At 42.4% G+C, this 27,274-nt stretch overlaps 1 protein-coding gene across 2 annotated transcripts; it reads right to left on the bottom strand.

The window, feature by feature from the left end:
* Window positions 1-448: 448 nt before the first annotated feature.
* CASD1 (CAS1 domain containing 1) lies at window positions 449-26,909 on the bottom strand. 2 transcript variants are annotated; one of them, XM_054384921.1, is made up of 18 exons: window positions 26,777-26,909; window positions 20,981-21,077; window positions 20,214-20,334; window positions 18,694-18,738; window positions 16,373-16,435; window positions 15,464-15,508; window positions 13,599-13,722; window positions 11,726-11,940; window positions 11,209-11,634; window positions 10,341-10,430; window positions 9,643-9,762; window positions 7,658-7,814; window positions 7,045-7,124; window positions 5,353-5,454; window positions 3,478-3,618; window positions 2,897-2,974; window positions 1,677-1,769; window positions 449-987 (listed from the first exon to the last, which is right to left on the bottom strand). In XM_054384921.1, exons 1-18 carry the CDS (start codon window positions 26,907-26,909, stop codon window positions 721-723), a joined length of 2,397 nt encoding a protein of 798 aa, XP_054240896.1. In that variant the 3' UTR covers window positions 449-720. The 2 variants fall into 2 exon arrangements, with proteins under 2 accessions (XP_054240896.1, XP_054240897.1); XM_054384922.1 differs by lacking the exons at window positions 11,726-11,940; window positions 15,464-15,508; window positions 16,373-16,435; ... (2 more) ...; window positions 20,981-21,077; window positions 26,777-26,909 and having other exon boundaries at window positions 13,599-13,619.
* Between the last annotated feature and the right edge of the window lie 365 nt (window positions 26,910-27,274).

Here is a 27,274-nt window from a genome sequence, read left to right as displayed (position 1 = left end):
GAGAACTGCACATAGTTACATAAATTAGTGGAAGATTTAGGAAAAGCTAGGAGTTTCTAGGGGGGGAAAAATACATTAAAAAAAAAAATCACCTCAGAAGTCACCATTTAACATCTTAAGTGTCTAAAAAAAGCCCCTAAAATATTATGTAAACTTGTATGTAATCTTCAATCACTGAACTGATGATAACTTTTTGTTTCCAGGTATAAAGGGTTTCATATAACATTTACTATCTCCACCCAAAATACTAATTTCTAACCAAAAAACCCCAAAATCACCACTTTGTTCAGAAGAATGCCCTGCTTTCCCAGTAACTTTGTGTTTCACATCAACTAAAGGTGACCATTAAGAAAGGATCACAAGTACGCTCTGGTTTGTTCCTTGCTGAGCATGATTCCTTTAGTAACAGCCATTCTTCAGGTGGCTGAGCCCAGGTGAAGCTGGCTCCATGGTGTCACTGAATCCCTTCACCGCCTCATGCCATGTAAACAGAAACATCTATCCAGTAGAAAAGACTCATCTCCACATGCAGCTCTCTACAGTGTATTTTTCTTTCTCAGACTACTTGAGAAGGCTATTGCCACACAAAGGATGTCCGTGTGCACTATATACATTTATACACATCCTTAATTTAAATGTATCCTCGCACCTCCGGTGCAGAACTTTTGTTCAGGCAGACGCAATGTAAACCTGGAGGAAGTTGCCAAGAACCTTTCCAAGTTAATGCCTTGACTGATCTTGCATTGCTGAGAAGAGGAGCAGTCCAGAAAAAAATCCACCTATGCACAGCAACCTTTTCAGCAGAGTGGAGTTATCCTTAGGAACCACGATCTGTGCTAGGTCATTCGTGATCTGAGAGATTTCATGTGCCACACACACAAAGATGAAAGTGCTGACGAGAACATTGAACATTGGATATCCAGGAATGAGCACCAAGATCCCCTTTGTGTCTGCTGCCAGCCAAATGTGGTATTGGCAAATGAAAAGCTACAAGAAGAAAAATAAAGAGTGTCTTTAATAATAATTAGATATAAAGCTTTTCACTTACATAAAAGCCTGCCATTCAGGGCAAACAAAGGTGGTGAAGAGTCTGGAGAACAGGCCTGATGAGGGAACTGGGGTAGTTTAGTGTGGAGAGAAGCTCTGCTCTGGTGAGACCTCACCTGCAGTACGCATCCAGCTCGGGAGTCCTCAACACAGGAAGGACATGGACCTGATGGAGTAGGTCCAGAGGAGGGCCACAAAAATGATCAGGGGGCTGGAGCACCTCTGCTACAAGAACAGGCTGAGAGAGGTGGGGTTGTTCAGCCTGGAGAAGAGAGGTCTCTGGGGACACCTAATACCAGCCTGTCAGTGCCTGAAGGGGCTACAGGAAGACTGCAGAGGGACTGTTTGCAAAGGCCTGCAGGGACAGGATGAGGGGCAATGGTTTGAAATGAGAGCAGAGCAGATTTAGATTGGATGTGAGGAACAAGTTCTGCACCATGAGGGTGCTGAAACACTGCAACAGGTTGCCCAGGGAGCTGGTTGAGGCCCCATCCCTGGAGATACTGGCCAAGACTGAGCAACTTGCTCTAGTGGAGGATGTCCCTGCTGACTACAGGGGGGTTGGATTAGATGACCTTTGGAGGTCCCTTCTAGCCCAAACTATTCAATGATTCTATGGCTCTACTTACCTCTAAAGAGATTTTGCCAAACCAGGCAAAGAAGGAGCTGTAGACAGACCGGATATAGCCAGGAACGTTCCTGATGAGGACGAAAGCTAAAATCTTTTGTAAAAGAAGGCAAAAAACAAAGTGACTGTGGATGACACAGATGACACATAAAGAGGTTTATTAATTTTCACTGTCTTCAGTGAAGTTCATCATGCATTTTTATTAAAATCTAATAAATACCAAACAAAAAAAATGAAAAGTCTGATAAAACCCAAACAAACCCATCAGTTTATGCTCAAGAGAGCTGGACAAACTGTTGACCAAGGAAACAGAAAGGGAAGAGAATCAGACACCTGGGGTATAGTGAGGCTGGAGACACAGAGAACATCTAAATTTAAGAAAACTACACACATGCCTCAGTGGCCTACTTCTTCTCTGCCCAAAAGTGCCTACAAGGTCCCACATGTTGCTTCCTTCACTAACACAAACGAAGACTACATGTCCTACAAACTGGCAGAAGCTAGATTGAGATTAGGCCACCATCATAGAAGATATTTCTATTTTAAAGCTTCTATAGACCATAGGTAGTAATTTGAAGAGCAGACCACCCTCATGGGGAAGAATTGCCTCCTAAGGTTCTAAGCAATTCTTCCCCATGAGGGTGGTGAGGGACTGGAACAGGTTGCCTAGAGAAGTTGTGGAGGCTCCAAGCCTGGCAGTGTTCAAAGGCAGGTTGGCTGAGGACCTTGAGCAAGCTGGTCTGGTAGGAGGGGGGTTGGAACTAGGTGTCTTTAAGGTCCCTTCCAACCTAAACCATTCTATGATTCTATCTTCTTGAGGAACTATCTGAAACTCCAGTACGAAACATTTCCTTTTTATTTTACCTTACATATTCCCCATAGCCAGGGTGGTTGGAACAAGATGGTCTGAAGGTCCCTTCCAACCCAAGCCATTCTGTACCACCTCACTCATGCTTCCTTACAGCTTTTTGTCTTTCCCACTGCCATGCAATTAAAATCTGCACTAAGGACACGATGGTTCATCAAAAACATAACCCCAGTGTGCAATTTCAGTACCTGAAGACAATGCACAATGAGGAGTAGTTTAAACCTCTTTCACTGTCAGACAGGAGTAATAGCTGACCATCCATACACCAAAGCAAAAATAAATGTAAAGAAGTTTTTTTAAAAGCCCAAACTAGATTCTGTCACTGTAAGGAAAAGGACTCTAATCATAATTACCTGCACCACAGAAACAGAAGGATGTAGTTCATTGCACTCTGTCTTGTTTTTACAGCTACTAGCCCAAATAGAATAGGTCTGAAAGAGAGGAAAAAATCAACCTCTGTAGCAATTTGATGTACCACTTAATAATGAAACATGAGGTGAGCTATTTTCAAGTGCTTCAGCAGTAGGTGGTCCACAGGAAAAAAACTACATTGTGTTTAGTTTTGGGTTTCTCTGCAATTCTTCTATGCCACTGGTAGTATATTTACTTACACCCTCAGATACAGACATTGTGCTGACCATTTTTTTTGTCACAAATAGGCAATCGAGTAAAGAGCTGCATTATCCAGCATATTCTTTTTATGACCCAATTTTCTTGTGCCATCTGCAATGAACTGAAAGAGATTTACCTACATGAAAGATGGTTTCACCTCCAGTTTACTGAAAGGAGTAAGTAAGCTAGGCTGTGCACAAAACCACAGCTGAAATATCTCCAGATCAAGAGTTCACTTTTAAAATGAACATATTTTCTGGACAAGAACTTAAAAAACCTTATTATTTAGAGATTTACAAACCTGGTTATACAAAGTACATACCAGAAAGGATACAACTGAAATAAATAATAAAATATTTGAAACTCTGTTGGAGAAAAGAGGATCTCCCTTCCCTTCTGATATCATCTGACATTTCTGCAATGCCAGATAAATAAAAGCAAACAGCATCCCATGAAAAACCACCTGTAAAAGACAAACAGACGGCAATGAGTATTTCAGAGCTTTTACAGGTACTTCAGTTGAATTCATGCTCTTAACAGAAATGCAACAGGAGAAACTATTTGTCATACCAAAGCTTCAGTGTGAAAAGGTCCTTTCCCAGATTTACTGAAGCAACCAGAACTAGCTCTCTACACCACACCGTCATAAGCTACAGTTTTTACTTTATTTGTACTTTTGAAGTTGAGTTCTCTTACTAATACTTCACAGAGCATTAAAGACACCACAATGACATTTCAAGAAGCTTCCAAGTACCTCCTAACCCCTCTGCAATCTACAGCAGCATTGAAAAGGGCTTTCTTTGGGAAAAAAAAAAAAACCAAAACACGTGAGTTCTCTGGCCTTCACCCAAGTTGGCAGGTGAAAACATTCAAGAAGCACTACAAGTGCTTCCCTCTCTCACAGACAGTTCTTCAACAGAGTGTTCTGTGATCTTCTGCCAACTCTTCATTAGCTAGCAACACCATGCTGCTTCAGGCCCATGTGGTGCTTGTCTTCTGCATTTATTTTGGGACTTCCTTTCTAGCAGCATCACAGATTACACACTGTCCCACAGCATGTGGCAGCAGCCCAGGAAGTGTCAGCTGTGTGCTCTGCAAATCTCAGCTGACAGACAAGAGTGCAAGTCACCCTCTTAAGGATAAGGTTAGCAGATAAATGTTCCTACCCTAGAAACTCCACTTACCTTACCAAACAAAGGTGGGGGGGGGGGGGGGAAGACTGTTCTCTCCCTGTTCTCTCCCTGTTCTCTTTTCCCACATTGTAAGGCCCTTTCTAACTGGAAAACCATTTAAAAACGTGCACAACAAAAGCCTGGTCAGGGTATCAGGCCTCTGGTTTTAGGAGTGTTTTAAAGGTTATCTTGAAAGTAATAAAGAGTTCATTGATAGAAATTTCAAAATCTATTATTAAGAAAACCATCACAGTGCTTTGCGTTGTATTTCAAGAGCCTGAAGTGCTACATGTGTTAAAATCTGGTGGTCAAATTTTTGAGAAAAGACAAATCTAGATCAGAATGCCTTAGGTTGGAAGGGACCTCAGAGATCATCTACTCCAACCTTCCTGCCATGAGCAGGGAAGCCTCTCAACTAGACTTGGTTGCTCAAGGCCTCATCCAACCTGGCCTTCAACACTCCCAGGTTGTGGCAGCCACAACCTCCCTGGGCAGCCTATTCCAGAGTCTCACCACCCTCATACTGAAGAACTTCTTCCTAAGATCCAGTCTAAACCTACTCTCATTCAGCTTCAAACCTGCCCCCCTTGTCCTATTGCTAGACACCCTCATGGAAAGTCCTTCTCCAGCATTCCTGTAGGATCCCTTCAGGTATTGGAAGGGGAGCTCTCCCCAGAGTCTTCACTTCTCCAAGCTGAACAACCCCAGCTTGCTCAGCCTATCTTCCAAGCAGAGGTGTTCCAGCCCTTGGATCACCTTTGTGGCCCTCCTCTGGACTCTTTATGACTTTATTTTTACCAAGCAAACTAAGGAGAAGTCAAAACCAAATAAACCAGCATCGACCTTTCAAGCAATGCTTTGGCAGACATCTGCAGAAGTAAGGTGAATGCGGCTTTGTTTTCTATTAAACAATCCAGTGGGACAAACCCCTGCTTTCTCTGGAGGGAAGGAAAACAACTCTCCCTCCCCCTGCATTAAAAAATCCACTTAAACCCCCAGTAGAAACAGATGCAAATGGTACATACATAGCGATCCAACTTCCACCTGAACCACCACTCATAGACATTCCCATTCAGCTCAAAACACTTGGACAGCGGCCAAAAAGAAAATATCTTCTCAAACACGCCCTGTGAAAAAAAGAAACAGGGCAAAACCCTTCATGTTGATGTCACCCACGTTTACTAAATTTGCTGACTTTTACAATATGCTGACTTTTATCACAAGGCCACCAGCATTACTGAAACAAGAGGCCTCCTCAGATGGCACTCCCACTCAAAAAAGCTAAATAGCCACCAAAAAGACTTCAGATGGGAGCGGGTTTCAGTTTTGTTTCCCATACATTCCATTTGGCACTGCAAGCTTCAAGGAAGAGATCCACCAATGTGGATAAGAAATGCACACTCTACAGAAGACTACAGTTCAATGGACTTGAAACCAGTGAAGGCTTAAAACTCCTCCCTGCAGAGCCCTAGGGTGACAAACTCTGCCCTTATTTCTGCCAGCTAGATTTACAACATGTAGTAAGGCACTAACTTAGCATAAGAACTAGTCTTCTGATAGGGCATCAAAGCTAACACCAAGTCTCTAGGAGACAGATCTTCAGATGTACCACCATAGTTATCATCAGATGCTGTTTAAAATCATAGAATGACACAATGCAATGGGTTGGAAGGGACCTTTAAAGGTCATCTAGCCCAACCACTCTGCAGTAACCAGGGACATCTCCAACTAGATCAGGTTGCTCAGAGCCCCATCATGCCTGACCTTGAATGTTGCCACTGGGACGGAGCCTTCTCTGGGTAACCTGCTCTAGTGCCTCACCACCATCATGGGGAAGAATTTTCTCCTAATGGTTCATCTCAGTCTGTCTCATCAGTTCAAGCTTGTAGCTATAGTCCCTTGTCCTGTCACTCCATGCCTTTGTCAAAAGTCCCTCTCCAGCTCTACTGGACACCCCCTTCAAATACTGGAAGGCTGCTCTAAGGTCTCCCTGCAGCCTTCTCCAGGCTGAACAACTCCAATTCTCTCAGCCTGTCCCCATAGCAGAGGTTCTCCAGCCCTCTGATCGTTTTTCTGGCCTCCTCAGTTCCATGTCCCTCTTGTACTGGGGGTTCCAGAGCTGGACACAGGACTCAAGTGGGCTCTCTGCAGAGCAGAGGGGCAGAATCCCCTCCGGGCCCCTGATGCCCACGCTGCTTTGGATGTATCCCAGCACAGGGTTGGTTTCTGAGCTGCCCACGCATGTTGCCAGTTCATGTTGAACTTCTCCTCACCCAACAGCCCCAAGTCCTTCTCCTTAGCACTGCTCTCTATCCATTCTCTGCCCAGCCTGGATTTGTGCTTGCAATTGTCCTGACCCTGGTGCAGGACCTTGCACTGGGCTTTGTTGAGCTTGACGAGGTTTGCATTGGCCTTTAAGCATGCAACAAAAAATCCTCACCCCAAACCAAAGCACAATCTTTTGTATTTATTACATTTGTAGTAAAATGCTGAAACATACAGAAGTGCTAGAAAAAACATGAGTAAGACACAGAACTACGTTTTTTTTCCAGCATCCACACCAATTCAAACATGAAAAGTGAAAGGTTCCATTTTCCAGGTTTTTTTATGTATATATGATGCAGGAGCAAACGTAAAAGTTATGTGCACATTAAAAAGTAGAGACAAGTAATACCCTCCTAGGGCATTAAGGATAAAAATAGTCAAAATGTACAAACCTGAGAATATGACAGAAAATATATACATGTCAGCAAGCAAATCAGCTTCAGCAGTAACCCGAAGTGCCACAAGCAGTTCCCTGAGGAAGAAATAAATTAATCAGCATTCAGTCATCAATTTTTCAACAGCAACCCCCAGGACACATGAAATAATAATTGCCAATTATTTAGTACATCTATGCTTTGCAATAGATACACTCATAAATACATGGTCAAATATCACCAGCTATATTTTATTACCATCTACACTGACAGAACAAATTTTGCTTTAAGCAATTAAACACTCACAGCAATTAACAATCTATGAATCCTAAATTAAGATTCAAGTGAGAAGGAAAAGAATGCAGGTGTTTAAGCAGAATGATTTTAAAGACTCTGTTTTCCCAAACACTCTGCACAGAAACATTCTTAACAGGGCTGTGCTCAGGCCAGAGTTTACTTACCAGCTGTTACATTTTCCACCTGACCCAGAATTTACCCATGACAAACTGCATTTCTGTCCACAGCTGTGTGACATCATCGGGACTGTGTTACAAAGACACTGAAATGCACTAACACCACCATTTCTAATGACATGAAAATGGTTTAGGAAAAAAAAAAAAAATGGTCTTACCATTTGCTTTCTTCTGGACTATCTGAGGCCATATAGCTAAGGTGGCATAAATGATCATAAACCAGACAGTGACCAATGGCACGAAGTAGTAGAACTGGTAAGGTCGGTCCATCACGATGCACAGAACCACAACCAGGAAATTGAGACGAAACAGAACCTGGAGGGTGTCAAGAGGTGAGAAGACAGAGGGGAGGCAAAGCTGAGAGAGATGGGGGATCTTTCTATATGATGATCATTATATTCCAGTTGAAACATTGCTAAGTACCTTGGGGAAAAATCAACAAGGCAATGTATGACTGCAGGTGGCTTGTGTAGTACTGGCCCTGTCTTGGGTAGAGGCAGCCATGAAAATAGTCAACAAGAGCTGACCATTAGTCCCCAGGCTGGGGCAAGTATTCCAGCTGCTGGGTGCTGTTAATGCCTTTCTCTCTGTTTTACTCTCATCTACCTGGGCTGGGTCAGGTAAAGCTAAGGTCATAAATGTATCAAAAGTGCTGCAGTTAGGCTGCAGGCATAGAATCATAGAATGGTTTGGGTTGGAAGTGACCTTAGAGATCATCAAGTTCCAACCACCCTGCCACAGGCAAGGACACCTTCTAAACAACTTAGACCAGGTTGCTCAAGGCCTTGTCCAACATGGTCTTGAACATCTCCAGGGAGAGTACATCCAGAGTCTCCCTGGGCAACTTGTTCCAGTGTCTCACCATCCTCACTGGAAATAATTTCTTTATCTGGGTTTACCGAGCATGATGACCTGAGTGACCTGACAATACAGCACTTAACAGAACTAAAAAATAGATTTTTTAACTGCTACAGCACACACTGCAAAGCCTGGGAGGAAACTCATAAAAATAGTTATGTTCTTCAGTGTGAAAATTCCTTTTCTGCATTAACAAATGTAGGTTCCAACACACTGTCTTTGGAGACTTGCTTGGATCTTTACTTACTGCTATATAGTGGAAATTGCTACTGCAATGAAAATCCTACTACTATACACTGTGAAATCACAGAATGTCAGGGGTTGGAAGATCATCACCTAGGGCAGGCTGCACAGGGAATGCATACAGGTGGGTTCTGAAAGTCTCCAGAGAAGGAGACTCCACAACACCTTTGGGCAGCCTGCTCCAGTCCTCCAGCACCCTCACCATAAAGAAGTGTCTCCCTGTGTGGAGGTGGAACCTCCTGTATACTTGTATACTCTTATACTTGTTCTTTGTCCTATCACTGGACATCACTGAAAAGTGCCTGGCACCTTCATCTTGACATCCAACCCGCAGACATTTATAGATGTTGATCAGGCCCCCTCTTAGCCTTCTCTTCTCCAGACTGAACAGCCCCAGGTCTCTCAGTCTTTCTTCATAGCAGAGATGTTTCAGTCCCCCAGTCATGCTTGAGGCCTCTGTTCAACTCTCTCCATCAGATCCCTGTCTCTCTTGAATTGCGAAGCCCAAAACCGGACAAAGTTTTCCAGCTGTGGTCTCATCAGGGCAGACTAGAGGGGGAGGAGAACCTCCCTAGACCTGCTGGACAGTTTTCTTGATGCACCCCAGGATTCCATTGGCCCTCTTGACCACAAGGGCACACTGCTATCCATGGATAACCTGCTGTCCACTAGGAGTCCAAGGTCTTTCTCCATGAGGCTCCTATCCAGCAGGATGACCCCTAATCTGTGGTGGTGCATCCCCAGATACAGGACTCTTCACTTGTTCTTACTGAACTTCGTATTTCATATGAACTACTCCTATTTCATATCTTTCATATTTCAGGTATTTGCCTGGTTAAGTCTAGACAGTGACATTTTTGCTGTATGTTTCTATTAGATTACCAACTAACCAGGTATCACAGCACAGCCAACACCAGCCATCTGCAAACCTTGGCTAAGCAATCTGGTATCACATTGCTGAGGCAGTAGGGATCTAGTAGAGAGGTTTTTAATGTGATAAAAACCCCATGTCTTTACTAAAGCAGTGAGTAGATAATCTTACCTGACACACTCTGTACACACCAAAGTCCCCTTTGAGCCAAAAATAGGAGAAGTGCCCATAACCTGTTTGGAACAGATATGCAGCAACCAGAACTCGAATGTGCATGTAGACAGGCAAAAACTGTTGAGAAAAATAAAGTACTTTTTATAAATTGCCATGGAAATGCTTTTGGCTTTATTTTTTTCCCCCTCCCAATTTTATGCTTTTTTCTGCACTGCAGTAATTCAAGTTTAACTTAGAAAGGAAACATTATGCTACATTTCCCTCTTTCTTACTAAGCTCTTTTGGTGCCCTAATATCTCTGATGTTAAAATTAATTTGTTCTATTTATTGTTCTACACTTTCCATATTCTATTAGCAGTTAAGAAGGTCTCTTTGAAAGTTTATGTTCAGCAGTTTCAAGCTCAGAACATACAAAAGAAAGGTTGTTAGCAATTAAAAATAAATTAACCTAATATTCTACATGGAGGTAAGAAGTTTATTTTCTCACAGGTTAAGGAGGGCATAAACTGCTCTTAGCAATGAAATCTTCACTTGGAAAGAAAAATTAATCCTGCTAATACCATTTTTAAACTACAGAAGCAGCAGTTATTAACTCTCTTCAATCCTAATACACACTGGCACTCTCTTTCCTTGAAGTCACAAACCCAAATTGCATTCACACTTAAAATAGAATACATTAAAATTTAATGACTTACAGTGCTTGCTCCAGAAATATGGTAAATCAAAATAACAAGCTGCATCCAGCCTTTCCATTCATCAGTCTGTTCTCTATTTAACACTTTAGTCTAATGCAAAACAAAACAAGAGTGTCACTATTCCAAAAAGTACAAGACATGTCTACAAATCAAGGCGAAAGAGTTCAAAACAATAAACAACTTCATGGGTAAATAGGTATCAATTGTAAAAGCCTGTCTAGGAGAGACAGGTCTGCCAGATTTTAATGTGTTCTAAGCTCTCTTGCACCCAAGCTATGCTCACTTCCAATTTGACTGAGTGACAATGTTGAAAGTGCTCGATACTTACATACTTTCAAAAAGCAAAGCATCTAATTCCATGCAAACACTGAGTGCATTTTTTGCAGGTCAGTTACACTGACTTAACAAAATCTATAGCAATTAGTTATTTGCACTCAAGCTTCTGAGGAGCACTGAGGGCACTTGAGTAGTGTAGTAGGCTGAGGTAAGACCTCATTGCTCTTTACAGCTCCCTGAAAGGAGGTTGGAGACAGGTGGGGGTTGGTCTCTTTCCCCCTAGTAACAAGTGACAGGACAAGAAGAAATGGCCTTAAGTTGCACCAGGGGAGGTTTAGAAGAAACTTCTGCACTGAAAGGGTTTTCAAAGTCCAGAACAGGCTGCCCAGGGAGGTGGTTGAATCCCCATCCCTGGAGGTGTTTCAAAGAGGCAGAGATGTGTTGCTGAGGTACATCGTTTAGCACCAGACTTGGTAGATTTAAAGGCAGGTCAACTCAGTGATCTGAAAGGTCTTTTCCAACATAAACAACACTATGTTTCTAAACTAGGAGACAACATTATAAGCTAGATGCCAACAAGATCATTAATTACCTCTTTGGTATTTTCGGTATAAAATACCCCCAAAACCAAGATATAGACGATGGGTATGAAGAAAGATGAATGCGTATAAAATTTATTTTCCTTCATGAAAAGATTTGCTCTGTCACATAGATAAAAGTAGGTCATGATTAGACCAAGTTTGCAGAAGGAGTGTAAGAGCATCTCTAAAGTAGAAACGTTAGGAGTGTTGATAGCAGGTTTCTTCTCCTCTCCACTTTCCAAATCAGTGCAGGATTTATTCTTACGATAATTATTCCGATGAATTAAACTGATAATTAAATATCCAATAATAGACAAAGTGAAGAAACAGAAAGCCAACTTCTGTATCAGAGTGAGAGGAGGCTGAGGCTGGCAGCAGGAGCCATCAATGGGCTTCATGATCTTATTGCAGTAGACATTCATGAGGATCATTGCATTCTGTCAAAGAAATAAGTGGTTTGGTCAGTTAATCCCTAAATCATGGTTACTATCATTACTTTTCCATGTTGACCGTGACAAAAGCACTTACTGTATCTCTGCTTGATTCAGGGAGATGCAGACCATCTGCAGACTTCATGATAGTTTCTTGTGCTATTAATTTTGACACACTGAACACTTTCACTTTAGCTTTGGAATTTCGAGAACTGCTGTTTAGAATCCGAACAGCAGCTTCATTATAAGCATCTATTTTCTCATTAGTGATCATCTTCCTGCTTTCACTCAGCAGATCTTCATAAACAGGATCTGCATTTGAAAGGACAAAGAAGGAGCATGTTAATCTTCTACCTAGCAAACACATTTGCAGGCTCAAGTTGCACAAGCTATTTTCCTTTAGGTAGTCACAGTTGTTTAATGGCACACAAAAAATGTACAGCTAGGAGTAAGTGACTGTTACAGAAATGAGTTGTTTGTGATGGAATGTTCTCACCACCATTCCCTACTCATGCATATATATGCTTACATATTAGAAAGCTTTGGTCAGACATGAATGCCTGTTTAATGTCCCCAAAGCCATGGAGAGTGGGTAATGCTGGAGTGCAGAGCTGCTTATGCCTTCTCTCAGAAATGGAATCCCCCAAGGAAAGACTCCAAAACCAAGAGGACAGAAGACAGGCAGCAGAATAGACATGTGGGAAAAAACAAAATAAATAAATCTCTCAAACCCTCTAGTTACTGCAGAAGAAACCAGCTTCTCATTTCTCTAAGTCATAGTTCATAAGCATATTCCACTTGCTCCTATTGAGTCCAGTTTAAGTGATGGCAGAATCTCAGTTTTTCAGAAGAATGTAACACCACTTAATTACCTGCAGGCTTCAGAAATAATGTACAGCTTAACACAAAGCTCTATGGGGTTCTAGATCATAAGGTCAGCTGTAAATCAGCAAGCTGCTATGAAAAACTGCTGCTAACTCTGGTAAAACACTCTACGAGTTCTAAGTTGATTTACTTTAGCTACCTGCTGCTTACTCTTGGACAACTGTGTGTACAGACTGCTTCTCTTATTTTTCCCATTAAAAAACTAAGGGATGACTTAAATTAACTGGACCTTTAGCAACAGAATGGTGAGACATTGTCTGACAGCTAAGTGCTTCTGGTACAGATAAATACGGGTTTGAAAGATTAATCTGTTGATTCAGATTAACCTCTACAACAGGAACTTGGACAGGAACTTGGAAGTGACTGTTAAGGGTACCACTGGATATATTCCTATCAGGGCTCAAAATCTGCTCTGGGTTCTAACTGAGGTGATGATCATCTAAAATGCTGTTCTAAAACCCAACAGAGCTGTACATGGGAGCTCCCTGTCCAGCATCAGGGACATACCTCAGTCTCTCTCAGGAAAAGCAAAAAAATGTAAGTTGGTGTCATAATGAGAATTTCACAGACTCATTGTGAGCCACGGATCTTAACTCAGCACTGCTCAGAGTACAGAAGCACATTGCAGTCTAGAAACTTACATTCTCCATATTCTCTGGAGTATGGCTACTCATTCTAGACACACACACAGACTGCACTTGTTGAACCTCTCCTATTATTTATGTACTCTGAAAATGCAGTAGAACACAAAAACACAGGAATACAGCTGGTTTATGCCAGGGGGCACACATGGAGCACAGCACAGGGAGAACAGATCTGGCATACTGAGTCTGAGAGTAAGCTAACAAAAACTTCAGGATTCAGAAAGCAAAAGATTTTCATGAGAGAGCATTAAAATCTCCATCACTAGTAACAGCTAGTTAGGCACTGGATAGTTAAGGCTGCAAGAAAGGCCAGGCTGGAATTCAGCCAACACCTTTGTCACTCTACAATTAAGCAGTATGGATAAGTTTTCCATTTCCTACAGTATCATGATTCAGCAGACAATGTCAGTGCAAATTGGTACCTACTGTTCATTATTTTACCTTGTAAGACCCAGTAAACATCGCTACTTTTGGCTAACTTTTCCAGAAGAGGTGCAATTGAAGTGATATTGATTTTGTATTGTGTGAGGCCTTCATTGCTGCCATTGTGAATCTTGATAGACCACTGGAGAAATAAAGAGAGAGATGTCTGAGGATCCTTAATTAACTGATTCCATTGCTCTGCTAGTAGATATTTTTTATTATTTTGATAAAGACAGATTGTTTCTTTAGTCTTCACTTTTAAAGTGCTAAAAAACTTCCCTTGGACCAAGCAGCTGTCTAGAGAGAGTGTTACATTCAAACAAACCACTCAAATGCAGAGTATATGATATCCAACTTCACACAGATTTTTCATTCCACAAATTAAATGCTGCAAGATGTTTTAATTAAAAGCCTCTTGACTTTCAGCAATCATAGAATCATTAAGGTTGGAAAGGACCTTTAACATCATCGAGTCCAGCTGAGCATATTGTGGGTTTCTATCTCCATCTGTCTACAAAGAACAAGCAGTTATGGCTAATATCTATGTGAGTAAAAAGAATTATTTAGCTAAGAGTCCTGTAGTTTTGCAACCTGACTTGCATGTCAGACCTCTCTCCATATATAATGGCATTTTCTGTGTGAAATCTAAAGACTGATGCCACCAAGACATGCATCAGACTGCAGAGTTATTTTAAGCTTACTAAGATTCCTAAAGCTTAAATATTTATGTGGATCCTGCAGAGGAAGAGAATTTAGGGGGTTCATCTGTAAGGAAACAGAGAATTTCTGATCCCTCAGGAAGCATGTGGAGGTTTGCATACAAATATGACATTGCCCTAAAATTGGGGGGATTCACCCTAGATTGGCATGCCTATGAGCTTCCATATTGGTAGAGTGCCTGAACTGCCTTGAAACCAAAGAAATCTGTTTAAAATGGAACACATCTTTTCCCCTCTGCATTTGAGTTGATATGAAACTATAATAGCTAATTCCTTTCAAGTTCCAGTTCCAAAATATTTGGAAGTGACATCAAATGTGGAACTAATGAGATGAGTAGCTGCTTGGCTCAGAGGGTTGGACTAGATGATCTTTAGTGGTCTCTTCCAACCCCTAACATTCTGTGATTCGGTGACTCCCAGTACCAGCCAAGTACTGGGAGTACTCCTTAGGGGAGGCTGTTGACTACTATCCCTAAAAGTTTTAAAGAACTGGTTGACTCTTATCAAGTGCAACACAGGTATGACTGATCCTGTCTTGTGGCAAACTACTGGGTCAGGAGACCTCTTCTGGTCCCTGTCAGTCCTGTTTTCTGTGAGGCTCCAACCCATAGCAGTAGTGGAAACTTCCAGTGAAACAAGATTTAGAAAGTCCACTCTCTTTGGTTGAATTATTCACATAAAAATCATGAGTTTTACCCATGTAAGTCTAAAAGCAGTATGTCCACTCAAGAGCAGTTCCAGCTTGGGTCATGCTCAAAAGTAGGTTTTCGTGACTGAAAAGAGGTTATTTGAAACGCATCTCAGTCTGCATGCAGGTACTTTTATTTAACTCTTTTAATGAATTATCTGCTTTTAACAAACCTGCTTTATCTGCTAAGTTTAAGCTAATTATAGAATCACAGAACCACAGCATTATTTGGGTTGAAAAAAGACCTCTGAGACCATCCAGAATTGCTGTCAAAAAGCAAGAACTGTACATCCCACAGCCACAATAAAACATAATTGATACTATAGAACTACTTGTTGTAGCAGCAAATTCACTGAGAATGTGTGCTGGTTTTATTATGAATTGAGTATTACAGCTTCACCATGCAACCAATCTGAAAGCAGAAAAACTATCCTACTAGAACTTTCTTTTTTACTGAGATGCCCCAGATAGCTTACCGTGGCAGCTCCTGCTACAATTATATGAGGTTTTGCCACAGAATCCTAAGACAGAAATAAAAAAGAATCAGTTTTTAAATATTCACATTATTATTATAATGAGTAGGTTAATTCAGACTCATATCTTAGTTAACTGTGACTCAATCCATCAGTTTACAATGACAAAAGAATTGATTGTGGATACATCACAGTGAACATCAATCCAGAATTTTAACATCACAGGATGTGCGAAGTATCAATAAGCACTTAGAATTATTATCAATTTAGCATAAGTTCTCTTCAAAAAGCTGTGAAAACATCTTATTTGTTATCATAATTACTTCATTTTATGCTGAATAACATGACAACCTGTATCAGAACTGAAACATCTAAAATAATTACGATGCAATTTGAGGGAAATATTGAAAAAATAATAAATTGTGGCATTCTAAACTTTCCAAACTGCTATTTTCCTTCAGTTTGGAACCCCTGAAATTAACATAAGTCACAGAATGTCTCAAGTCAGAGAGGACCCATAGGGATCAAAAATATTTAGTCACATATAAGCAGAACAATCACAGACAGAGGAAGCAAAACAGCAGAGTAGAATTCTTTCAGCTCTTAATAAGAAGAATCAACCTGCTCCTAGGAAGTAAAGGTTTTTTGATTTGGTTGAGTGTTTTTAGCCCAAGTGAAGCCCTTTGTAGGAGACCAGGAGGTGCCCAGAAACACAGACACCAGTAAACGTCCCCCTTGCACTATGTTGATGTCAAATTTCAGATCTCTGGCACATAACTGACTGGGTTTATGTGACAGGCTGCAGCTGCTGGACTCTTAACAATTACAGTTGTGTGTGTGGAAAAAAAAAGAAAGGTAACAGTCCTCTGGCACTTGCTGTATTTTCCTAAAATAAAGGTTTTTAAGACAAACCTCAGTCCAAGATTTGATACGTTGCCTCATAGAGCCATTAACTTCTGGATACCACAGGAAATCCTGTAAAATAAATGCAGATTTCCTCTGTAAGCTTAAAGACAAGCAGTAAACACCCCAAATAAACTGCTATCAATTCAAGTGTGAAGGTAAAACACTCTGCCCAAAGTGAGATTTCTTTTATGATTCCACCACTTCTCTGGGCAGCCTGTTCCAGGGCTTGACAACGCTTTCAGGGAAGAAATGTTCCATATCTGTCTTACACTTGCACAGAACTAAAGACACTTGAGTACTGTCAATTCATCATTTGCCAGGAATTTGAGCAATCACCCAGCACTCTGCAGTGGCTGGAGGACACAATAGTCAGTCTGATGACTAGGAATGGGAAAAATTAAACTCTCCATTTGGTCTTAGTGCTTCTCTGCTCTGTTGTGCATAGTTAAGATTATTGGGTCACAGCCACTCTGAGTGTGAAAATTCAGCTGCCATGCCAATAATGGCAACAGCAATCAAAGCAAGGAAGCAGCTGACTAGTGATATATTCCTGCCTACCCAGACAATTCCCAAAAGCCCTATCCTGACATCACAAATCTTGGTGGTTAGACACCTACAAAGGCTTAAAGAGTTGCGAAGATGCAGTAGGTGTAGTTCTTTGTCAGGCTAGAGTAACATAAGCCATATTGCACTGGTCCTCTAGTCCTGCCTTATGTTCTGTCCCTCCTTTTCCAGCACTCAGGTGACTATATGATGAGCTACATCACACCTGACCAAAAAGGAGTCCTATGAGGTAAGTTTTTGGCTGAACTGACTCCTAAACCAGACCACTGCACAGCTGTATGAGGGCTAGTTACAGCACAAACACAGAAAGATGCTGTGAAGGGCAAGAGCAGGACAGCACAGGCTCATGGTGCTATGGGGTCAACTCCTAAAACGTTATTCTGTACCCCAAATATTAACCATATACACAAACAGGTACTGAAACCTCACTGGCAGACAGCTCAGCAAATACACTGCCTCTTTGGTCCTCCTGAACAGAGAATGAGCTGTCTCCAGGGCATAAACAAATAACGAAACTAGCAGAATCTCAGCACTGCTGACAGCTGTCATGGGAAGAAAAGCAAGCTATTGAGACACCATTTCCATTGCCAGGACACAGGAGAACAGAGCCCTTCATAAAACCTCCCCTCAAGTACTTTGTTTGTTTTCCTTTTTTAAATATTCACATTCTCATTAGTGTTGTGGTTATTTCTCCATGCAAAACCAGGCAAAGGAATACTTGTTGGGATAGAACAGAGAGAGCTCAGTGGCAATTATGACAATTAGCACTTCAAGTAAGTTAGCCCCAGATACATAGTCTCACAGCAGTGGAAGAATAAACTTCTTGGCAAAACCTACTCCTGGGAAGGCCAAATAATGAGATCTGACAAAAAAAACCTTCTAAACACTCCAGAAATTATGCTCAAAGCTAAAACAGAATACAAGTACTCAAAGCCAAAGAATCTTACTCAAAATGTACTATGACAGAATCACAGAGTGGCTCAGGTTGGAAGGCACCTCAGAGCTATCTACTCCAACGCCACTGCCATGAGCAGGGACACCTCTCAACTAGACTTGGTTGCTCAAGGCCTCATCCAACCTGACCTTGAACATTCCCAGGGAGGAAGCAGCCACAACCTCCCTGGGCAATCCAGAGTCTCACCACCCTCATACTGAATAACTTCTTCCTAAGATTCAGTCCTCCTAAGATCCAGTCTAACCCTACTTTCCCTCAGCTTCAAACTACTCCCCCTTGTCCTGTCTCTAGACACCTTCAGGAAAAGTCCCTCTCCAGCCTTCCTGTACGATCCCTTCAGGTATTGGAAGGCAGCTCTAAGGGCCCCCCAGAGTTTGCTCTTCTCCAGGCTGAACAAACCCAGCTGCCTCAGCCTGTCCTCAAGCAGAGGTGTTCCAGCCCTTGGATCATTTTTGCGGCCCTCCTCTGGACTCACTCCAACAGCTCTGTGTCTCAGCAGAGCAGAGCCAAGGGGCAGAATCCCTTTTCTTGCTCTGCTGACCACACCTCCTCTGGATGCAGCCCAGCACACGGTTGCCTTCTGGGCTGTATGAGGGCACCGATGGCTCATGTGGAGCTGCTCATCAACATGTTAAGATGTGGAAATCTATGAAGAATGTGGATAGTCTTGAGTTTTTTTTATTTTCCTTTTGAATTTTACAGCACTTGTGGCAACCTGACAAATCCAACTCTGACTGCAATTTGGATTTCATTGTATGAAACAACAACGTGATTCTGGCTTGCAATTTAAGGCTAGATAAAAACTTACCACTCTAATTGAAGCAGATTTATCTTCAAACAGGATATTTCCATGCTGTCAAAAAAACCCAAAAACAATAAAATCAAAGTAAAACAAAATATTTACTTTCATATGTTAATTTGCTTTCACCCAAAGATTTATCTTCAGCAGAAAGGACTTTTCTTGCATACTCTTGTCAGTACACTCATGTTTATGTTACTTTCTCAATAAAACAAGCTACTTCCATAAAGGGTTATTTTTACTGGAAGAAATCTATCCAACAGAGTTTGAAATGTGTTCTGCTCACTCTCTTACAAAGGTACAAAACATTTTCCCAAATTTACCCTCCCAAAAAAAGAAAAGCTTTGAGTTTTTTTTATTCCTCTTTCTTTTCTTATGCATCCTGTCCCTTAGCCTTCCTTTTCATCTGCCTATCTTCTTTGCGCAGAACAACTGACACGGTTTTAATTAAAGAATAAAAGAAAATCAACTCAGGCAGAAATAAAGTCTGGAATGCATTATTAAATTTGCTGAGTGAGACTGTAAGAAATCAGAATGCAAGCGCTCAAATGCTGCAGAAACAATCCTCCTTTAAAGTATCACTATAAAAAGTGTTAGTTTTAGTCCTTGTCCAAAAACACAAGCATATTTCTCCTCCACAAACTGAGGTCTTGATTTCATAAATACTTGACAAAAGATACCTCTTGACTCAGAATCAATTATAGCCCTCTATCGTCCCATCATCAATTCTGAACAGCAACTGTGACCTAATAGACCAGGGAAACCAGAATCATTGAAGCAATCAAACACCTTGTTTTGAGCAGCGCTGTCTGCTGGACAGGCTGTAAGCTGGCACTTCAAATGACAGAATTACTAAATAATTCACAAATCTGATGTACAGTTGAAAGTGAAATGTCTTTCCCCTCACATACGTGTACACACCCATGAAGGGACACACCGAAGAAGCACAATACAGCAAAAGAAATGAATGTTCTGCTCAACAAATGATGCAGCTAAATCCTCTCTTGCTGCTTTCACCCAACAAACTGCAGTTTACATTCTTCACTCAGACAGCTCTTCAAAAGGAAGGTGAAACCAGGAGCTATTTTTAGTTTCAGCTTCAAGTTAGATCTGGAAACCTGTCATTGCCCCAAGGATTTTAATGAACAGATTAGATCAGCAATTTAACTGACATTTAAAATGACAAATAATAAGCCATGAATTACTCCTCTTTAAAAACACACAAAGGAACGATCATTTTCTCATCAAGAAACTAAATATGAAGTAGAAGTTGCTCTGGGACAATTCAGCTTCATTAATTTATTCCCAGACTGCCAAAAGCTTTCTCTCAGACTTCTCAGTTCACTTCTCAGATTCCCAATTGTCTCATCTGTACCAAATTATCTTGGTGCAATCTTCTGTGCTTCTCCTTCCAAATGCACAGGCCAGCAAAAGGTATAATTTCTTGCTTTGTTTTGAAGCCTGGAGAAGAGTTATGAAGTAAATTAGGAAGTAAGAAACAAAACCATGATTTAAGTAAACAATCTCACCTTGTTTCCTTCTTCTTTGACTTGAGGATTTAGAAGTTTTATAAAAGAATAGAATAACTGTCGAATTCTAGAATCTCCTATAAAGGCAACATGTCTGTCTAGGAGGCAGTTTTTTGCTTCACTGCAAAACAAAACAGAAACATTCATGTTCCAGGGAGTTTATATTTTAGGGAAAAGCCTTTTAAAGATCTACAGAGCAATACAGGTAATGCCAAGCATTCCAACCAGCTCTAAGGAGTGGTAAATCCTTTTTTAAATATGCCAAATGAATTAAAAGTTTAGTTCATAGAAATGAAAGTGAACTCTCCTGCTAATGAGATGAGGCAAACAACCAAGAAGGCTTTTCTATGCTGTGGTGTCACAAACACAGTAGTGTCAAAATGGTAAGATCCAGATAAATTATTAAAACTAGTAGGTGAAAAAAACTGATTGGTAGTTTCATTAGGGAATTTTTTACTTGTGATTTCACACCTAAGGTCAGCATTTTCCCTTTCAGCACTCTGAGAGTGACATAGGAAGCTCTGCAGTCTCTTGCAGTTATACTGTCAGCAGAATGAATGCGGTTTTAGCTAGAAATACAACTATGGTAAACACTGAGGACACACAGATAAAGTACAAGGAACAGATTGTCTTCTGATGAATGTTACATGTTTCTGAAAGCCTGAAGAATCAGCTCTGAAGTGAGAAAAGAGATGACACTGCAATTACAACAGCTGCAGTCAACCAACTACTTTTCTTTCCAGGCAGATGAACAAGAGTTTTCTTACCTGTTTTTATATTTATGCATCATACAACTGTGGGGTTGCCATACTTTTTCTCCAAGGAATCTCCCACTGGACAGAAGATATTCACATGTATCACCACCTTTAAAATGTTAAATATTAAGGTTAGAATTCAGACACATGGAAATTAAAACACATAATCACGATTCTACGGGGAAGTTGGGAAAAATGTTACAAAAAGCATTAAACAAAACATGTTTAAAGTATAGCTGACATTCAAAACTCTTAGCTCTCTCTTTAAAACTCAAGCTCCTTCCTGCTTCAGATGCATGAAGAACGTTTTAAGTATAGTACACAGAATGCAGCTCGTATGTTGCTTCTTGAAAAAGAACATAATCAGTGAGGAGGAAGGAAGAAGTGGCAGCTAAAGAATCACAGAATTGTCAGGGTTGGAAGGGATCCCAACGATCATCTAGTTCCAACCCCCCCCTGCCATGGGCCCCCTCCACTAGATCAGGTTGCACAGAGCCACATCCAGCCTGGCCTTAAAAGCATACCCGGATGTGGCTTCCACCACCTCCCTGAGCAACCTGTTCCAGTTCCAGTGTCTCACTCTTACAGTGGTGAGACATCTTCTATCCTTTCCTTTCTCCCTGGAACTCTTCCCACCCATTTTTATGAAAATCAGTGAAAAATGTAGACCAGACTCTATTAGAACTGTCACTCCTTGGCTCTTTTATCCAAACAAATCCAACATTAGCAACACAAACAAGTACTACTATTTACCATGATCTAAAGCTCTTCATTTCCTAACTGCAACATAGAAGTCTAACAACCAAACGTATTTGCTCTCCTGGAACTTCAGTTAGTTGCCACCCGTACTGTATCATGACGATTAAAAAACTGGAATAAGATGAACGTTAACAGTCTTGAAAAAGGTCTGGATTACATCTGAAGGTCTGGATCTGAATCACAGCTCTGAGTCTCGGTTAGTTCTCTGTGAGCAACCCACAGAACATACTCCTAAGAGGCAAGGTAAACTGCCTTTACGGAAACAGTCGTGCTGTACTCTATCACTGTTTTGGAAGTTCTTGGGCAGGCAGATTTTAGAATCACAAAATGGTTTTGCTTGGAAAAGACTTTTCAGATCAACCATTCCCTAACTCTACCAAGTCTTGTGTTAAAACCATGTCTCTCATCACCACATCTCTGCCACTTTCAAACACCTCCAGGGATGATGGTTCAACCACCTCCCTGGGGAGCCTGTTCCTGGTTTTGGGAACCCTTTCAGTAAAGAAGTTTCTTCTAATCTCCAGCCTAAACCTCCTCTGATGCAACTTGAGGCCATTTCCTCTCCTCCTCTCGCTTCTTTCCAAGGAGAAGAGACCAACCCCCATGTCACTCCAACCTCCTTTCAGAGAGCAATGAGGTCTCCCCTCAGCCTCCTTTTTGCCAGGCTAAACAACCCCAGTTCTCTCAGCTGCTCCTCCTAAGACCTGATCTCCAGACCAAACGTGTGTATTTTGACAGACACAGCAAAAACGCATTAAAAATGCAAATAAAATACATACATAGGTGATAAGCTTCTATTTTAATCATCAGTAAGTCTATTAATCACCTTAAGATAGTTGAGGAATTCCCTGAAATTGACCAGTAGCCTCTCAAGCAAATCCCTGAGATTCCACGAATGAAATGGACACGTCCTTCCTTATCTCAGGGCACTTGCACTATCCATGTCAAGCTGATTAATTACTGGACAGCAGCAATGGGATGTGGCAAATGGCCAGATGCAGAGGGACACATGCTTCTGAATATTTAAGAAGCTCTCATGAAAGTATGCTGAGACCATAGATACAGGCTGCACTCAGATTCCAGAAAGATAGTCTCTGCAACTCTGTTTTTCAACCAGCACAGGTTACTCCAGGTCAGCAACATCATCTTTTATTTCCCACTTCGTGCCTGTTTCATTATTCAGTATAGTACCACTTCTGAACAGATTAGAGATCTTCCAGAAGCAGCTTATCTATGCCTTTCTGTTCCTCTTTCAACCAATGCTACTTGGAAGACAGCTTATCCTGCTGCCAAAACATCTGCAGATGAGATAGAAAGCAGAATCTCCACCTGCTTTCCACATGTGCTGGACAGACATCTGTCTCTAGGGAGTATAAATCTGAAATGACCATTGTTTTAATAACGTCAAATAAATTCATTTATATACTTTGGATTTCAAGTAATATGATTTCCTTGATTCTCAAACATACTTCTGAAAAATAGCATTTGGAGCAAGTTGCTTAAAAATGGAACTGCCAGAAATACTACAAAACCTTTTCAGACTCATGTGGTTTGTGATGGGATAATGAGAATAGATGACTTATGGCTGCAAAAGCTACTACTAAAAAGTCCTCCACGTTACACATTATGAAAATTAGGAGATCATAGAATCACAGCATGGTAGGGGCAGAATTACTCAGGGCAGGTCACACAGGAACACATCCTGATGGGTCTTGAAAGTCTCCAGAGGAGGAGACTCCACAACCTCCCTGGACAGCCTGCTCCAGGGCTTCAGCACCTTCACAGTAAAGAAGTTTCTTCTCATGCTGAGGTGGAACTTCCTGTGTTCCAGCTTGTACCCATTGTTCCCTGTCCTATTACTGAGTAACACCAACAAAGAGCCTGGCACCTTCATCTTGACACCCACCCCTCGGATATGGTAAGATCCCCTCTCAGCCTTCTCATCTCAAGACTAAACAGCCCCAGGTCCTTCAGTCTTTCTTCATAGGAGAGATGTTTAAGACAGAGTGATACAAATGAAATATGTAGAAGAAGGACCACCACTAATTGGACTCCTTCTGAAATCCATTAACTTGCTGATGAAGATACCTAAGAAAGTAAGGACAGTTCTTCGTGGTCAATCTACCTTGGTATTCTGCCTTCAACTGAGGCCATCAACAGATACTTAGGGATAAATAAGAGGAGGAAAGGCAAACATTCTGTTCCTCTCTAACATCCTTCCTCCCACCTTCAGTCCAGGGACCACCGGAGCGGGATGTGGTTTCTACACATTTCATAGAACCTTCCACAGATTTCTTTCTCTCAAAGTCATGCAGTCTTCCATTCAACCTTTAATGCATCCTTCTGCAAGCGTTCTCCATACCCAGAGCTGCTGCTGGAAGAATCATCTGCCTGTATCTTAAATGTGGTTTCTACTAGATTTACTTTGCACTCCCTAGATCTTCCAAAGTAAGAGCTGGATCATACTCATGTCTATGATCTACAGACCATTATCAACACTTCCTCAATCAAGCTTTCAAGACTGAAGAATCTTAAGTTTACTAATACTTCATAGGTCAGTGTAGGTCATTCTTGTGCCAGGGGAGGTTTCAGTCAGATGTTAGGAAAAATACCTTTACTTAAAGAGTGGTCAGGCATTGGAACAGGCTTCCCTGGGATGGGATGGGATGGGATGGGATGGGATGGGATGGGATGGGATGGGATGGGATGGGATGGGATGGAGTCACTGTCTCTGAAGGTGTTCACGAAATGTGTGGGCATGGCACTTCAGGAGGTGGTGTTCTTAGTTGACAGTTGGACTCCGCGTGATCTTAAAGGTTTTTCCAACCAAACAATTCTGTGACTCCATGCCTTGAGTTCATGACCCAAGCCTGGTAGCTCTGCACTCCACGGCACTTTCATCAGAATTACCCACAAATAAAACAATCCTCCATCCTGCAGAAGGTTTACTAAAATGAACACCTGATTTGGCAGCCCAGCATGTTTGTAGACCCACCTCAGCTACTCTCTGTCAATCAGGATAACCCTCTGGGGGGCATTTTTGTATAAAGTCTTAACAATGTTTCAAAATGGACTGGGGGGTGGGAGGGAAGAAAGTGCTTTCTTTCGATTTCTGCTAATTTCATTTTTCAGTTGGTACTTTTTGTGTAATGACACAATCACAATTAATTTACCTTCCCCCAACAATTTATAACATTGCAGACCAAGTTACTGGTTTTCTGTCCAGGCTACAGATTTTTTATTTATTTCAGACAGTTGTTTCATTCCTCTGTCATTTGTGTTGCTCTCTTGACACACATTTTTCCAAGCTCTATCCTGTCACTACTAAGAAGGGTTGATCAATACCACTGACAGTAAAATAAGGTACCAATTAGCTCTAGTTGTGCAACAGCACAGTGAAATTATCTGCAGTTTGATTGATTGCTAAAAATATCCTGACATTTGCTGTATTTCAGATGTTTAAGATCACCTAAGGGTTGCGGAATCTCAAGCACCTCTGCTTTCATGCACCCTGAAAACTTCTGTCTACTATAAATGCTCCACCTGCCTTTTCTAAACCATTTGCATTTTGAATATTATTTGTTTAAAGAACCTCAGCCTGGTAACTATTCACCCAATGTCCAGCTTTTAAGCAGTTAGGGGAAAAGCCTCACACTTGCCCTATAATAACTTTAAGAAATGTAAAGTCTTAGGCAAAGGAACCTGTTAAAAGCTTTGTGAAAGATCTATACAGACCATATAAACTTACATAAAGGCCTGCAGATTTACAACTTGTGACTCACCTCCCTCATTAACTCTCCTGCAATATACCATTTATGCATACTCCAGCTTGCTTGTAATCAGCTTGATATGGCAGCCCCTGTTTTCTTGGACGCATTGTGCAATCCCTCTGTTAAAAAGCATCACATTCACCACCCTCCCGCGAATTTTCGTGACTGATTTGCCTTAAGAAACAGTACAACAGGGAAGTCAATTACTTTGCCTTTGAGCTCCTCTAGAATTCAGTAAACACTTCTGTCTTGCAACTTGGTACCAGTCAGTTTATCAGACTTACTGACGGGCCAGCCAGGGGCTGAACGTAGGGAACTGTATCCACAAAGATCCCCTACCCACTTTCCCATTTCCATAATAAACTGCCCCAGCCTTGTCTTCCACGGACGCTGGCAGCAAGTGTTAAAAAACAATGACACCAGCTGTCCTACAATAAACAGCCGTGGTGACAGCGCTCTCTCTGGATCAACTTTTTTATTTACCCACAAAAAAACCCACGCATTTTTTAGCCTGGAAACAAAAAAATCCTTCCTTTAGCATTTCTATTAGCACTTCCAGATCATGCCAAGATTCACAGCTTGAGGGCCAAAACAACCTGAAAGAGGAATCAGCAAAGCTCCCAACTAACCGACAGATTCACCAGCTCGTCTCCAGGTCCTGGCTTGTTCACAGCCACTAACGACAGATGAAACCAAACACGTCTTTATTTTGTTTCATGCACCAGAGGCTGGATTTTACGTTTGAGGTAATGGCTCATTTTTACAACAGTCCTATACTAAGTCTTGTACTAATTAAGACTTCAACCACTAATTGCCAGGTAAAGATCGTTAATCATCCTATGTAGGTAAGAACTTGAAGGGAAGAAGCCACGCTCTAACCCTGCAACTTCACCTGCAGCCGTACTGCTGCCACACACCACGCAGGCGAGGCCCTGTGAGTCTGCCTGTGCTGTGGGTGAAACCGTCCCATCGCCACAGCCCCCGCGGGGCCTCACCGGGGCGGCGGGAAAGCCTGCGGCGACCCCGGGGCCGGGCTCTGCAGGCTGCGCGGGCCAGGCCCCGTAATGGGGCCGCCGAGTGTCCGCTCTCCCCATGCTCGCCTCCCGCAACGGTCAGCACCGCCCCAGCCCGCCGAGACAGGTGAACGCTTGTCGCCCCCAGAGCTGCTTCGGGCGAGGGACACCGTTGCCCTCCCTGCATGGCCACGGTCTCCGGGGCTCCGCCTCCCGCTGCCCGCCAGCCGTGGTCCCCCGCGCAGCGCCCGCGGCCGCCCCCTCACCTCGGTAGCGGCGGGAGGCGGCGTGGCAGGCGGTGAGGAGCAGGACGGCGCCCAGCGCCAGCACCTTGGCGCTCCTCACACTGAAGTAGTAGTTGATCTCCCGCTTGCCCCCAGTGTAGGCCAGCGCCGCCATCTTGGCTCCTCCATGACAACAACGTGCGATGGAGCGGGCGGGCGCAGCGGGGCAGCACTGGGTCCCCGCTGACGGAGAAGGCAGCCCCCGCCGCTGCTGCCGTCCCCACCGGAGCGGCGGAGAGCAGCCCGACACCCCACTGCCAGGGCGGAGCCACTACCGCTTCCCTCCTCTCAACGCCGCCGCTTCCCCTTGGCCGCCGCTGGGCGGCCCCAGCGCTCCTCTCCCCGCCCCGCTGCGCGCCTGAGGGTGCGGCGGGAGTCCCCCGGGCTGGGCTCTGGCGCCCGCCCCTGAGCGTGCTCCGTGAAGGAATCGCTCTCCAGTGTGCTGTTCCTGACCCGGTACATGGCTGCTGGCACTGGGCA

The sequence above is a fragment of the Indicator indicator genome, chromosome 11 (assembly GCF_027791375.1).
Source record: "Indicator indicator isolate 239-I01 chromosome 11, UM_Iind_1.1, whole genome shotgun sequence".
NCBI lineage: Eukaryota > Metazoa > Chordata > Aves > Piciformes > Indicatoridae > Indicator > Indicator indicator.
Note: the sequence above shows the minus strand (reverse complement) of the source record. Positions and strands in the feature narration are given on the sequence as shown.

Excerpts from the sequence above, each read along its gene's own strand:
- CASD1 (XM_054384921.1), bottom strand. The coding sequence starts at position 26,909 with ATGGCGGCGCTGGCCTACACTGGGGGCAAGCGGGAGATCAACTACTAC. Across the intron at positions 11,941-13,598 it reads TGTTTACTGGGTCTTACAAG|ATCCTGTTTATGAAGATCTG; the intron begins GTAAAATAATGA and ends TTTCAAATGCAG. Across the intron at positions 10,431-11,208 it reads ATACCGAAAATACCAAAGAG|ACTAAAGTGTTAAATAGAGA; the intron begins GTAATTAATGAT and ends GTTTTGCATTAG.